Raw genomic sequence first — 16,180 nt, 5'->3', positions numbered from 1 at the left:
TAAGATCAAGAATCGATAAATGGGACCTCATGAAACTGGAATGGTTCTGTAAGGCAAAGGGAATAGTCAATAATACAAATCAGCACCCTACAGATTGGGAAAAACTCTTCACTAACCCCACATCCAATAGAGAGCTAATATCCAAAATATATAAAGAACTCAAGAACCTAACCAACAAAAAAACAGACAACCCAATCAAAAACATGGGGTATAGAACTAAACCAAGAATTTACAACATAGGAATCTCGAATGGCTGAGAAGCACCTAAAGAAATACTCAAAGTCCTTAGTGATCAGAGATATGAAAATCAAAACGACCCTGAGATTTCGACTTACATCAACCAGAATGGCTAAGATCAAAACCTCTGGTGATAACACATGTTGGCAAGAATGTGGAGAAAGAAGAACATTCCTATATTGCTGGTGGGATTGCAGACTGGTACAACCACTCTGGAAATCAATTTGGAGGATCCTCAGAAGATTGGAAACAGATCTACCTAAAGAACTAAATACCATGCTTGGGAATATATCCAAAAGATGCCGCACCATGCTAGAGGAGCACGTGTACCACTATGTTCATTGGGGCCTTGTTTTTGACAGCCAGAAGCTAGAAACAATCGAGATGTCCCATGACAGAAGAATGGATACAGAAAATGTGATTCATTTACATAGTGGAATACTACTCAGCTATTAAGAACTAGGACCCTCCAGAATGCAACAGAGACCTTAGAGGTGAAAGACTATCTTGACTCAATAGGAGGGTCCTTAGATAAAATGCCAAACAGTATGGAAAAAAAAAAAAACTTATAGAGCCCACCTCCAGCAGAAAGGCATCAAGTGAGGGAGGAGGTCAAAACTCTGACACATAATTGTTCCTATCTGAAAGATCTACAGGAATGAAATGGAGAGGAGCTTAGGAAAAAAGGGCAGGCAACAGGCCTAAAGTGGGATCCAGCTCAAGAGGAGGTTCCAAGGCCTGACACTATTACTAATGCTATGATGTACTTACAAATAGGAGCCTAGCATGGCTACCCTCCAAGAGGCCCAACAAGTAGGTGTGTCAGATGCAGAAACTTACACCCAACCAATGGGCAGGAGCTGCCCTGTGGTTGAATTAGGGAAAGGCTGGAAGAAGTTGAAGAGGAGAACGATCCTGTAGGAGGACCAGCATTCTCAATTAAACTGGATCCCGAGATCTCTCAAACACTGGACCACTGAACAGGCAGCGTATACCAGTTTATATGAGGCCCCCAACACATATCTATCAGGGGACTGCTGGGTCTGGGTTCAGTCAGAGAAGATGCACCTAACCCTCAAGAGACTCTTGGCCCCAGGGAGTTTAGAGGCCTGGATGGGTAGTGGGTGGGTGGTGGAGACATTCTCCTGAAGACAGGGGGTTAGGGAGGAAGTATGGGATAGGGAACAGTCAGAGGATAGACAGTGGGGAGGGAAATCTGGAGTGTTAAAAAAATTAATAAATAAAAGGGAAATTATTTTATCTTATTTTATATGTATGTGTCTTTTATCTGCATGTATGTCTGTGCAGAAGATGCTCAAAGTGCCAACCACTGCAGAGACCTGAAGAGGACCTAGAACCAACCAGACTTATAGATGGTTCTAAGTTGTCATATATGTGATGGAAATCAAGTCAAGCTTCTCTTCAAAAGCAGGAAGTGTTCTTAACTGCTATAACCCTGTATCCTACTTCAAGTATTAATTTTTTATTGTAACAATGTTATAATATTACAGACAACAAGGAAAATGACATTGTCTAAAGGGGCTTTATATACATAATGCAAGTTAGAGTTGACAATGATTTTCATTTTGGTTTCTAATGGAACATCACTAAAAAATTTTAGTAAAGAATGTTATAGGATCTAAGAAAAATAATAGATATACAAAAATTTGAAATCAGACTAGACTATAATACTGAGGTTCATGTTTTATTCAAATAGGCATCCCTGTATAGCCTGGCTGATGCTGAAGCACTTAATAAATTTGTGTGTATTTGTGTATACATATGTATATTCTAATGAAATTACCTCAATACTAATCAATGACTACCACTACTGATAGCAATATATTCTGAAAAGGTGATGGGAAAATGTGTAAAATTTACAAATAAGAATGTTCAAATAAGCTGATTATTAAAAAAATGTGGTGAAAAAGATCAATTAGCTGATTTATTTATAATTTTAAAAACATAAAACCAAGCTAGATGTAACGACAGCAAAACAGTTAAGAGAACACAGGTAAAAATGATCATGATAGATTATAATATGGCATGTATTAGCATAGTCCCAATTTTAATGTGAACATGGTCAAATCTTCACAATGCTCTGCGAGATAAACAGCTTAGCAGTAGTTGCATTGACACACAAATATACATTAAAAAACACTTAAAATGTACTCTGTTGAATGGGGATTATCTTGATGTATCTCATATCTGTCATTGTAGAGATATTTCAATTGCCTACAGTAAGTATAGATTCCTTTTAGAAATGGAAATATATGAGAAATAATATTTAATGTCTGACCTCTATTGGTTTTCTGCCTAATGCCATAGAATAGAAAGTATTATAAAGATGGTATTCAACAATTTTTGTTTTCTTTCAAAAACAATCAAATTTATGCATCAACATAGGCAGTAATGGCGTGATTAGTTTTAAATACAATTCCCTAACTACAAACTAGCATATTACAAAATGAAAGTTTGTCATCACTGTTCAGAAAATAATATCCCTACTAGGTATTCTGTAACTATATAAGGTAATTTACTTACCATGTAAATTGTTTTTTCACATTTCACAACCAGAGTAGCATATCTATACAGACACTACTACACACAATTCCCAAAATCTTTCTGTGAGGATGAACTGAATTAAATAACAGGAGTCATGTTTCTAAAATGTAAGGTATTCACCTATTAAAACATCATGGCTTTCTGTGGGGTACGTGGCAGACTTTCAACTGACTCAGTACTGCTGAAACTCAAAGAGAACCTATAAAGGAGAATTCTTATGATCCTCCAAACTAACAGTTATAACAATTGAACAGCCACAGCAACAATGAATTACCAGATACTAATAGAAATTCAGTGAGAGTTCTACACTTAAAAAGTGCTCAGGCAGAAGGCATGAAATGTGAGTGACAGTAAAGCGCATAATCCATACCTATGAGATGAGAGAAATCAAAGTCTATGCGTTGCCTGTACTTGAAGTCTGGGTCCATGCCACTGCAGTGCAGCACTATCTGTGAAACACACTCCTCAATTATTTTATAATATTGTGGCCTGTAAAAAAGAGAAAATATTTGAGAGTACTATTCTACTTGCATCAATCAATTTTCTTATAAAGAGATTCAGAATGCAAAAGGAACTCAGGTTATTTTTTCCCCCAGGGCCAAGAAGGAAATAATTCCACTAACATTTACACTTCTTTAGAGAAAATATGATTAAGGCTTAAAGGCATTCTGAGCATTAGGGGGCCAAATGGAGTGTGGTGTAATTGACGAAAAGTATGTACAGACTCAATATTTTAGTTTGCAAGGATTCATGCTTGTGTTCAAAAATACTTATCGACCTTAACTATCTACTTAAGGTATTGTTTCTAAAGTTAATGAAAATAAATGATCCCTTAGTCCTAAATCTATGAGCACAGAAACAGTTATAGACAACCACAAGTTCTCTTTAAAAAAAAAAAAAAAAAAAGCTCTGTTTCTTGGTATTGGGTGGCATGTCTTGAACTCAATGCATAGCATTTACTCAGGAGAGTCACACTAGCTTAGAAAACTGGGCTGAGTCATTTCTGTTACAGACTAATGTGAAGACCTATGTATGAAGCATATTTCTTTTAAAAATCTGTTTTATAAAATCATATACATTTAATATGCATAGCTACGGTTGCAATTTGTGTGATGTGTCAAAGGTTTTAAAACACACCATTTTTCTGTAATCTCCCAAGGTAATTTTGGCTTTAAAAATGACCACTGACTGGAAAAATAAAAATAAGGGACATTTTGCATTAAATGCAGGACAAATTGTGGAAGATAAATTGTCATGGGCTAATAAATTCAACAGTACTTCAGAAAGATATTACATAACACAAATTATGATATGCACATCTCTAAATATAGCTTGTAAAACTACTAAAAACTTGAAAATGAATAAAATCAGACTCTAATTAATCTTCTGCATATTTAATTATCTGTACAAACCATGTTCCCATGCACCTGAATAATCATGACCACTGTATCTCCACTATTAAGTATTACTGTTGATAGTGCTTTTAAAGAAAGCATGGATTAGTTTTTTCAACATTTTTCTGTCTCCTCAACATCATGTTGCTGATCAAATCACTGTATTAGCCTGAAGGAAAAAAAATCACCTTATGCTATTTTAGAACTGTTGATTTTTATTGCCAATACATTCTGGAAGTGTTCCTTTTAAAACTCTTATAGCAAGATTTGAGAAATCAAGGAACATATGATGCCATAATAAGAGTATAAAGCAACTATGAATATCTTGAACGGTCATTAACATTAAGACCATGGTCACGAGCTTATAGATAATTTCAGTCACTCATAAATGTGTTCTTTTGTTTCCAGGTTTTACATATAGACATTATTATATATTCAAAGCCTGAACTCTTAGTTATTATCATATTCATTTATCTGAAAAATAGTATCATTGGACAAAACTTAAATAGAAACAATAATATTTTCCTAAATTTAAAGATCACACATTTTACTGAATACTATGAAAAGAAATGATAAAAGCTTACTTGTTAAAATAGACAAGAATTAAAAAATTCTAACAGTTCGAATGTTTTCATTGGGTTGCCAGTATCAAGCAGAAAAATTCATTACAGACTCAATAATATATGACAGGTTAATTTCTTCTTAAATTCTGTTTGCTTGGGTGCACCATAGTTGTATGCAGCTATCTTTTCTGGCCCAATTAAAATAAATGAATTCTTTTTTAAAATGTTGCCTAAAGTAGTAAAACCCTTATATTTTATGTACATATAATACATATATTTCCTTGGCCCTACTACTTTGTTAACTTTCTTTTGATATCAAATTCAAATTATACATGTAGTCCTCTCAGATATGAATCTTACCTGATATAGTAATCATTTCTGATGAGCAGAAAGTGTTGAAGAATAGATAATAAGTAACCTTCAGCAGCAGTGTCTTTCAGCATATTATAGAGAAGATGGTAGACTTCATTCATATCAGTAGAAAGTGAGTAAAGGAAAACAGCAAAGAATCTTGATGAATAGTACATTTATGACTGAACTGGCTAATTTTTAAAAATCAAAACTGTCACTTGGTTTCTATTATTGTTATTAATGCATCAATTTCATGTTATAGCATTTAAACATCTACAGCAAAAAATTAATCCTGTCATTATAGAAAGAAGCCTAAAGAGTTTCCAAGACCTCTTGGGTGTCAACACATTCAATAATCATTCATTATACCAACTTCAGATAATAGCTAGGGCCATTCAAACCAGAAAACCATCAAGTGAAAAAGAAGTATTGCCTTGATCTGTCTCTGGTTCCAATAGAGACACTGCTATTCTATATTTATTATCTAATAAAAAAAAGTCAAGTAATCACTCAGCTATCAAAGATCACAAAACTATCTTTTTAAAAACTATATAAGAAATAAATCGAATGGACATTGGAATACTTTTTTCTAAGATATGAAAACTAGTCCTGTAAACACTATTCGTAATCTAGAAAACAATTTAAAAGTAGACTCACATTATATGTACTGAGGACCAGGAAAGTCCACTTAAAATAAACATAAGATGCAATCCAACATCTGGCCAATACAGATGCCACTGCTTGCAGCCAACAGTCAGACTGAGCACTGGGACCCCAATAGAGGAGTTAGAGAAAGGACTGATGGAGCTGAAGGGGTTTGTAACCCCATAGGAAGAACAAGAATATCAACCAACCAGACCCTTCAGAGCACCCAAGGACTAAGCCACTACCCAACGAGTACACATGGAAGGACCCATGGCTCCAGCTGCATATATAGCAGAAGATGGCCTTATCTGGCATCAATGGGAAGGGAGGCCCTTGGTCCTGTGAAGGCTGGATGCTCCCAGTGTAGGAGAATGCCAAGGCAGTGAGGTGGGAGTGCTTGGATGGGTGGGGGATCACCCTCATAGAAGCAGGAGGAAGGGGGATAGGATAGAGGATTGGGGGGGGGGTGGCGACCAGGAAAGGGGATAGCATTTGAAATGTAAATAAAGAAAATAGCCAATAAAAAAAACATAAAGTGGGTAGTAGAATTAAAAATACAATATATTACTGTAACCCTACATGACAGTACTGGGTTAAAGTATCATGAGGCTCCTAAACGGTTACAGCATATATCAAATGACGGATTATATAAAGTAATAAAAGGTATGTTTATTGACCAAAATGAAAGGTATTTTTTTTTATTTATTAGTGATGCTGGTACAGACTGCTGTTATTCATCTTGAAAGAGAAATTATTAGAAATCATTTTCTATGATAATACCATTTCTAGTCCTTGTATGTACTAGACATACAAAAAATATTATATATATAATACTTTTATGTAAGGAGAGAAGTGGATATGAGTTTTAAGGAGTGACATAAAGTTTCAGTTTGTCTGGAATTCTGAAAGAAGAAAGGAAAAATTAGAGGCAGAAAAGCACAGCTCTGACTCTGAAGTGTTTTCCTAATTCAGAGAACCCAAAAGCATGGATTGTAATGAATGGGAAACAAACAGCAGTGCCATAACAACCCTATCTTAAATCTCAAAAAATTTCACATCAGATACAAGAAAATTGTATGCTGTTGTATTTGACATGGGTACCTTTAAAATATTGCTTTGCTATAGACAGATACTATTTTATCTAACAATTTTCCTATTAAGGAACACAAATATCTGATAAGAAATAAGATCTCTTTGCCAGAGAATTGTATCTATAAGCAGAGTACCACTTAAAATACACAATGTCTCTTAGTGTTACATATGAACTAAGGAACATTTCCTCCTTCTTATCCATAAGACAGACTGCCTTAGGCACTTAGACTCCTGTATATTCAAGACCACTAAACATGATACATCCTGTAGTACAGTAAGACATTGGGCAGATTTCAATAGCCTGAGTATAACATCTCAGCATAGATGTACATGAAGCATAGCATCATAGTACAGTCTTGATACGAAAAAACAAGTTATAACTGTTCATAGGCAAGAATTCTAATAAGAATATGAAAAAACTCCTCAGTTCCTGTTTTCAACATGTACTAAAATTAGTATTTTGTTTGTCAAAGGATATTCCATTTCAGCTCGAATGTCATTGAGACGGTGGGATAATTCAGTTAGGTCATCTTCTTTGTTCTCTTCAAACACTCTCAACTGAATATCAAGCTCATCATTCTCTTTCTCTTTAAGACTCTATTATAAAAAATAAAATTCAGCAAATGAATGACAATTTAAGATTAGCATACTTACTTATCAGGGACAAAGCAAAATGATTCATATGAACACAAATGAAATTTCGAATACTGACCCAGGATGTTGATTTCCTGAATGAGAGAAAGAAAGAAGGAAAGCAAGAAAGGAAGAAAGGAAGGAAAGAAGGAAGGAAGGAAGGAAGGAAGGAAGGAAGGAAGGAAGGAAGGAAGGAAAAAACTTAAAGAGAAAGGGAAAGAGAAAGAAAAGAAATGTATCTAAAGTTTTTTTTTTTTTTTTTAATTTTAAAATGAAAGAACATTATACCATTCTTTGTGTTTTCTTCCCATACCAGTGTCTGGACTATTCACAATAAAGTATTAACAACCACTTCTATACCAACACTAATTGCTAACAACCCAAATTCAATGTCATCATTTTGACTCAACATACTCATCAGAGATCAAAAAGAAAACCATGCAGTTAGAACATTCACATGTGCACCAAGAAAATAAAGCAAATATAGATCAACTGTGTTAATGAAGAACAAATGCAAGGATATATTCAAGCACAACAGTCCCAAGTATGGCCTGTAAATATTGTAAAAACAAATTTGTTATGAATGATATTTTGTGATTTTAAAGTTATCGGGTATTGAGATTTGTTTTAAATCAAGGTATAGCTAGTCACAACGCCAATATTATTTTCATTTTCCCTTAGCCTGATCACAAAATACCATCTTGGGCATCAAAGATTTGTTTTTGTAATACATCATAAGCACATGCATTACAAACCTCTGATAATTTTACCAGTAATAATATAAGAAAAGTTTGGAAGCATGCCACACTAGAGATTGTTGGCTTAATATATATCACCTGGAATATCTCTTAATATTTGTCCATTAAGTTGCAGCTTTGAAAAGTCAAATCGATAATCATAAGTGTGGATGCTCAAGGGTGATACCAAAACTGGCTTTATGATGTTCAGAGCTGAGCTTGAGTTCTAAAAAGAAACGCAAGTAAGGTGTACTTCAAATAACATAAACAAAGAAAATGGGATGTGTATCTTCTTTCTATTTTGGTTTCTACTTTTATTGAAGAACAATGAGGAAAACGGATATAATGGCTACTGATGAAAGACAACCCAAAACAAACATTTTTGGTGTTCTTTCTTTGAATCTCCATACTTAGAATTTACTAATTGTTTACATACTAAACATGTAAAATAAATTTTAAATATGTCTAAATAATTTCATATAAATCATATAAAAAATAGAATTATTTCTACTTTATTTTTTCTAAATTAAGAACTTGCATTAGAACTATTTCCAAGAGAAAGAGATTTATTGGAATACAGAATTATGTAATACTTATAAGTCATATTGACATGTGAGAAGGATGTCACATCCAAAAAACTTACAAAATATCAAAAAATGCATTTCAATAGTACCAGAACTTAATTACAAAATAGAAAATTGTATGCACAATTAAATATTTTCAAGGAAAATAATAACAAATGAAGTATTTACATTATTTAGCAAAATATATGGATGTGTACATATAAAAGATATTAAGTGTTCTTAATTATATTCTAACCATAATACATATATATAAACACATATTCATTTATGTTGATAAATTTTCCTTTCAAACATCAGTCTAAAAGATATCATATTAAATACTTGAGAAAATAAATATTTGATGGCTTACTTAACCAAACATTACATAGTAAAAAATAAATAAGAAACATATAACAGCCATATCATACTTTAGCACATAATAAAAAGATTTTAAATCCTATTATAATCTTCAAAAGGATTTAAATTATGCCAATTGCTTACAAACATTATATTTTGCTGCACTGTTCCTTATAACCTTATTTACTTAATAGGCAATTTGTTTATCTAAACAAAAGTAGAAATTTTAAAATAAATTGATGTAACTTATTTCAAACTCAAATATATATTTAAAAAGTTGTTATAGGGGCTGGAGAGATGGCTCAGCGGTTAAGAGCACTGACTGCTCTTCCAGAGCACCTGAGTTCATTTCCCAGCAACCACATTGTGGTTCACAACTGTCTGTGAGGGGCATCCAATGCTGTCTTCTGGTGTGTGTGAAGACAGCAACAGTGTACCCACATACATGAAAGAAAGAAATAAATTTTTAAAGAACACTTTGCTATAGAAAATAAATCAATTTATTTATACCAAACTACTACTAAAGCAAATTCATCAAATGTGAATAATCTATATTACATTTAAGAGCAAGACTATAGCTACACTGATAGAGGTACTATGAAAATAAATGTTCACATAATATGCTAAAATTAATTTATTTGTCATGAAGAGTCTAATAATTAAATATAAAGCTTTCACTATTAAAATTATTGAATTGGTTTTAAAATCTACTGAAAGACTAAACTATTTTCCCTACCAATTAATTTTACTAGAAAGTTATAACTGTTGATCTACATGCCAATCTCAAATATGCCTGCTTTTATTAAACTCTATGTTAGAAAAAGAGAAATCCTCTTATTTGAGTTGCCGATAAAATAAGGATATATAAATAAGAACCAGTTGACAAGTTAACGCTTACCTATTAATATATTTGAGATTCAGTGACTATACAAAGATGTTGATTGTAATTATATAATTCTTTACATGAAAATATTTAGTTAATTGGTGCAAATTATGTACTCATTAACATACAAGGAGCATCTAGTACATACTGAAGTATGACCATGTTATCTTTACTAAATCCTGATAATTAAATGACAACAATAACAAAGAATAAAGAAATGCATAAGAGTAACAAAAAAAGATCCCCAGTATATTAAAGGCCTATTGGTCTAGATTTTATTTTTAATGAAAAATACCAGGGAAGTTTATCTTAAAAAAACACTCCTAACCCACTCTACATATGATTTTGACAGTCTTTCATCGAGCAAGGATATATTCTCTCAACTCACACTTAAGAGCCATGTTTAGGCATATTTAAGTTGATCTTCTAAGAAAAATATTTGAGAATCACTACAGGATGTTTTACAAAACTTCAGGACAAGAAACATAATGATTTCCATTTCCTTCAGGCTGAGAAGTCAGAGATTTGAAGAAAAACATAACAGAGATGTGATAGTTAAAGAAAAAAATATCTACCCCCATCCAAGAAGCTGTTCACATTTGAGAGCTGCTTGGAGAGAGAAATTCAATTTTCATCAATGAAATGAAACTTGTTATATACAGCATAAACCATGTTTTTGTTGGTTTTGATGTGTTTCAAAGAGATACAGAACATGAAGTTTGCTAGGTATAGGGGTGAGGAAAGATTTTGGAGGATTGGAGAAAGAGAAAGAATATAAAATCCACTATATGAAATTCTCAATTCATAGATAATATTATTTTTAAAAAGTCATATTCAGAAAATATCTATAATAAACCACATATAAGGTAAACACTGTGTACTAGAATTTACAGAGTGAGGGTACTCAATTATCACAGAGAGACTACAAAACTATTCCAAATATAGTTTATAATTACTGCAATTAGAATGGAGATTCACATTCAGTGAAGAAATGAAAATGTTTCTCTTTGAAAAAATTCTAAAGCAACCTAATAAGAATACTATATTTAAGCAAAGTATCCTGAATATCATAAACAAATATATTTATATACATACATTGACTACAAATGAAATCAATGTAAAGTATAAAAAAGAAAGATGTAAAATATTTAAATGAAAAATGAATTTTTAAAATAAAGAAATGAATAAATAAAAACTTGGCATTCATGTTGTGGACTCTCAAAATTAAGAGAAAATAATCCCCTTTTGATTAAGTCAAAAGGTATTATGTTTGAGTCACCTCATTAATCGAATTAAGAATCAGCCATTATATAGTGAAAGCACTACTACCATAACATAAAAAAAGAAAGCTTACAGTATAGCTAATGTTTTATTTCAGGCAATAGCAAAAGATGAACTTGTTCTCTGCTTCAAAATGTATTTTTATTTGAAGAGATAAGAAAATTAAAAGTTCAGTAGCATAGTAAATAGATACATTCAACTTACAGGGAGCATTGCTTTTAGTCCACAACGAAGAAATTCATTCCTCAAATGAATTCGAAAGTCAAGATCATATGGAGAGGTAACAAGTGCATTTATGAACTGCATGCAGGCCACCTACAAGGAGACAGTAAATTTAATTTATATAGTTAAGTTCGATAAAGATATATTTAGTTAATATATGAACCTTAACATATTCATCAAAGGCATTTTTATATGATAAAACAACAAATGCAAACATTTCTATATATATCATGATGGTTATTACTTTGTATTATAAACAACAATATTATCAATCGGGATTATGTTGTCTTACATAATTTAACAATGGTGCAACAGTTAAGTGTATTTTCTTTGGTGAACAATATGAAAGGATATTTAAATTGTCTTAAGAAAGCATAAATTCCCAAAGAATAACCACAAAATCCCTTGAAAAGGTCACAAAATGCATCCTTCATATCTAGTTGCCCTCAGATAGTAAGATTACTAAATTCTTCATGGGTATAAATAAACTCCAATCTCAATCAAATAAATCCATGGAAGTATATGACATAACTTTGAGATATCACTCTGTTAACTTGCATTTTTCCATGATTTTATCAAAATACAGTTACACAAAATATGTGAGATACTGAAATACATAACTTAGAAAAGTTAATTAAATGTAAAAATTTATTTAGATGAACTAATATTAATTAGAAAGCACTATGATACACTGGCTAATATATATTGTATAATAATAAATACATGAATATTCTTTTTGAAATAAAATAGTTCATAAATAGATAGTGGAAATTTTCTCTACCATTATTTGAATTGCTATTATTTAAAGAAAAGAAAAAGAAAAGCTTTACTTTTGGAATTATAAACCAGAAGTCAAGAAGAGCTGACTACAAGAAATCTCAGAAAAAAATACCAAATTAAAAAAAATGTTAACCATATATAAAAAAGACAAATAAACTAAAAATATTGGGGAAAAATTTGACAAAAGAAAAATATTTCAAATAAAATTTGACTTGACTTCAACACACCTTGCATTGTAAGTTATATTTTTAAAACAATGAAAAAACATTGAATGGTAATTCTTTTGCTTTTTTATCAAAATACTGGACGCTCAAGTTATTGGACAAATGAGGCTATTGTACCAAATCTACCAGCTCTTCTACGTATGTACTTTAATCAGTTTAATTGTACAGTTTCTGTTCATGGATTAGTCAGTTGCCCTACATCTCAGCAGTGTTTTCTAAAACTCTAATTTCATAATAATTTGTAGAATATCTGATAACAAGCATTTTATTGACTTCTGGTTTATAATACCAAATCTGGCAAGGAAAGTCAAATGGTTTTTGTTTAATGAACAAAGCTAAAGTTGTTAATAACATTACTAGTACATTACACTGTATTTCAACTAGTAGGAATGTTTGAGTACCAGCATAAACATTTAGGCAACTTTATATGTGTATATATTTTATGTTACCTTAAAGGAAATATTGAATATGTTATTGAAAATTTTATGTCTACTTGAGTACTGGCCTCTCCTTTTTAAAATAAAAAAATGTATAAATCTAGAGCCTCAGTAGGCTATTATATATGCTCATATATTGGTTAGAGTCCTATATTAATGTACTTTTTTGAATGAGTCTGTTAAATTACAAATATGACATGAATGTACAAGCCAATGTACATGACTATTTCAAAATTATTACACAGGAAATTTGCCATCAGCTAGGGTTCTTTTGCCAGAAAAAAATTCTAGCCTCATTATATATATTGATAACTTTCAAGTACAGACAACATTCCCATGAGAAAAATAATCAGTCTTGTAAAACAATACCTTTTTAGAATTAGAAGTATATTATTAAGGACATGAAAAATAGTAACAGTCAAAACTGACAAATATATCAATGTGAATATGGTATTATTTAATAAGAAAGAATGTACTGCCATTAAATACTTCATATGTAATATATACAAACATAGCTGAATACTTAAAATTAAGAAATTGAACACAGTCTATCATATAAAATAATTTGGAAATGCTTTAAAGCCAATACTCAAATGAGTAGAGGCAACAGGTGTCATTTATATAGCATTCTAAGTTCTACAAGGTGTCTGACTAGTAACATATAAATGGCAAATTAATTTGCAAGGAAAGTAATTTTATAGACATAAACTGCATTAATATATGAAAAGAAACTCATTTTTCCATTTCTATGTTATAGTTATGCCTCTCAGACAATAATAACTTAGGACTTCAAAATTTAAACGATCAAAACTATCATAAATGTAATAATTAATTATTTTAAGAGGCATAATATATTATTAGGATATACCCATTTGTGGATCAAACATACAAAATTCAAATAGGTAATTGCAAAAACATAAACTCTTATCAGCTGTATTATTTAATTTTTATAAATTACTATACAATATATTAGATGATTTACATAATGTACGATCTGAAGTTACTCTCATAGAAAACATGAGACAGGTATTACTATTATCCTTTTTACTCACATGGAGAATTTGAGGCTTTCAGCAGATAAATAACTTATTCAAGGTGAAACAGAAAATTATATTTCTAATATATTGTATTTTAATACAAATAGAAAATAAGTCAACAATGTTCCAGGTAACATAAAAACTCCACTCATAGATTCATGCAATCAAAGATTCTAGGGCTATATGATATGATAAAATGAATCTGTTATATCATAGTTGATAAATTAGGAATATTTGCCATTTTAGCTACACATTAAGTATAAAAGCCTGAATTAAATTAACAATATGTTGTCTATAATAAGTAAGAGTTATCAAAATTCTTACTGAAATGATATAAATATAGTAAAAATGAGGAAATGATGCTTGGTTTGAAGTACATTCTATCCCATATAATACCATGAACTAAGCTTGAACTAATATAGAGAGCATCCTATCCTCCAGATAAATTTTTTTTTTTTTTTTTTTTTTTTTTTGGTTTTTTACAGACAGGGTTTCTCTGTGTAGCCCTGGCTGTCCTGGAATTCACTCTGTAGACCAGGCTGGCCTCGAACTCAGAAATCTGCCGGCCTCTGCCTCCCAAGTGCTGGGATTAAAGGCGTGCGCCACCACCGCCCGGCCTCAAATGAATGTTTTTTCTTTCACCTTTTCTGTCTACCAAGGCACTCCATATTCAGTGTGAATGTACATTCAAACACATGCAAGTGCATGTTCACAGGATCACATGTATGAACAGTAAAGAACACTACCATTCAAAAAAAAAAAGGATCGTTTAATCAATGTTAACTTAGATTGAAACTAAATCAAGAATTTGGCTTCACTATCTATAGTCCAATGGCTCACAAAAAAAAAAAAGGGTAATTTATAGCTACCACTTCAGACGAAGTGGATAAAGAATACTGCAGGAGGTTTGAGTGAATAGCATTGCATGGAAGACATTAATGAAGATAGGGTTATGGCATCCTTTGAGCTAAGCTCTGAATAATTACAAACCTCATTCCCAAATAACGAAATTTTCAAAACTTTGATACTGAGCTTCCAAGGATATAAATCTTTAAAGATGTAACTAAACTCTATTGTCCTCTTTAGAGCAAAAATCAATCTGCTTTCCAAATAATCCATTGCGAGAGATCAGAAGTAAACAACCTAAAATACTTTAGTCCAACAGGTTCATATATGGATGAATTTTTTAAAAAACCTATAAAACTGAGGTGATCTCTGTGAGGTCACCTGGACAATTAGGCAAAAATGGGGGACTAGAAAATCTTATTGCACTACCGGAGTCTTTATACACACTATGATGTGCTAATGTAGCATTGGTAAGTACAATTTACCTTCACTTCATGTGAGAAACAATACAGTTTCTGCTTTATAATAAAAAAAATTCGATGAGAAGCAAATGTTTAAAAAAAAAACACGGAAAGTCAGTAAATTTTTTCCGTTAACTACAAATGTGCAGGAGTAGGACCATAATTCATATTTTAAACCAATAAAAATAAGCAATGCCTATTTGTATTAAATTGTTTTTGATATGCATTTAATAAGTATCACTTATACTATATGTGAATAACTGAGTGGATGCATATAAGAATAAATTAATAAAAATGGAATACTATGAGCATCTTCACCAAAGAGCTCAAAAATAAAAGAAGTTTTTATTTAATGAATAGGCTTCAAAAACTGCAAACATTTGTCTGCCTGTTTAATCACAAGTCATAGAGTTATAGAGTACAGTAATTGCCAACTCTAGGGCATTCTCAGACAGATTATCCATATTGCCATTAGCTGTGATAAATTGTGCTTTTAAAATTTTATTGACACTGTCACACATTTGACCTTATTAACTACTCTGTTGACATTAACAAGATCTTTCTTTATCCTAGCCACAGCAGGAGTTAGGGGAAAGATGGTTTATGTCAAAATAAGTACCTACCAAGAACTATACAAATGTACAGTGCAAGTTGATTGAGTAAAAAATAAATGGAGAAGGATTTCCAAGCAAAAGAATTTATGTACAAAGGTATGGAGGTATGAGGAGGAAATTGCCTAACATGTTCATAAAGCACAGCATAGTATGACTACATCAGAAACTATATGAAGATGAGTAGTGAAATATGCATTTAGAGAAAAAGCAGTAAGCAAATGATGAAGTGTGCTTTTATTTATTCATTTGGGGGAAAAG

General features: G+C 31.7%; 1 protein-coding gene across 5 annotated transcripts in view; it reads right to left on the bottom strand.

Annotated features, from left to right (window-relative positions):
- The window catches only part of Diaph2 (diaphanous related formin 2), a 629,631-nt gene that overhangs the window by 434,929 nt on the left and 178,522 nt on the right, over nt 1-16,180 (bottom strand). For all 5 annotated transcript variants that reach the window (XM_076918875.1, XM_034485231.2, XM_034485232.2 and 2 more), the window contains 4 exons: nt 11,506-11,616; nt 7,326-7,444; nt 5,120-5,236; nt 3,173-3,291 (listed from right to left, as the gene is read on the bottom strand). In XM_076918875.1, the coding sequence (XP_076774990.1) occupies nt 3,173-3,291; nt 5,120-5,236; nt 7,326-7,444; nt 11,506-11,616 (466 nt within the window). The remainder of the gene's footprint in view (nt 1-3,172; nt 3,292-5,119; nt 5,237-7,325; nt 7,445-11,505; nt 11,617-16,180) is intronic.

Source organism: Arvicanthis niloticus, chromosome X (genome assembly GCF_011762505.2).
Source record: "Arvicanthis niloticus isolate mArvNil1 chromosome X, mArvNil1.pat.X, whole genome shotgun sequence".
In the NCBI taxonomy this organism is placed as follows: domain Eukaryota; kingdom Metazoa; phylum Chordata; class Mammalia; order Rodentia; family Muridae; genus Arvicanthis; species Arvicanthis niloticus.
The sequence above is the reverse complement of the archived record's forward strand: the minus strand, read 5'-3'. Positions and strand labels throughout refer to the sequence as shown.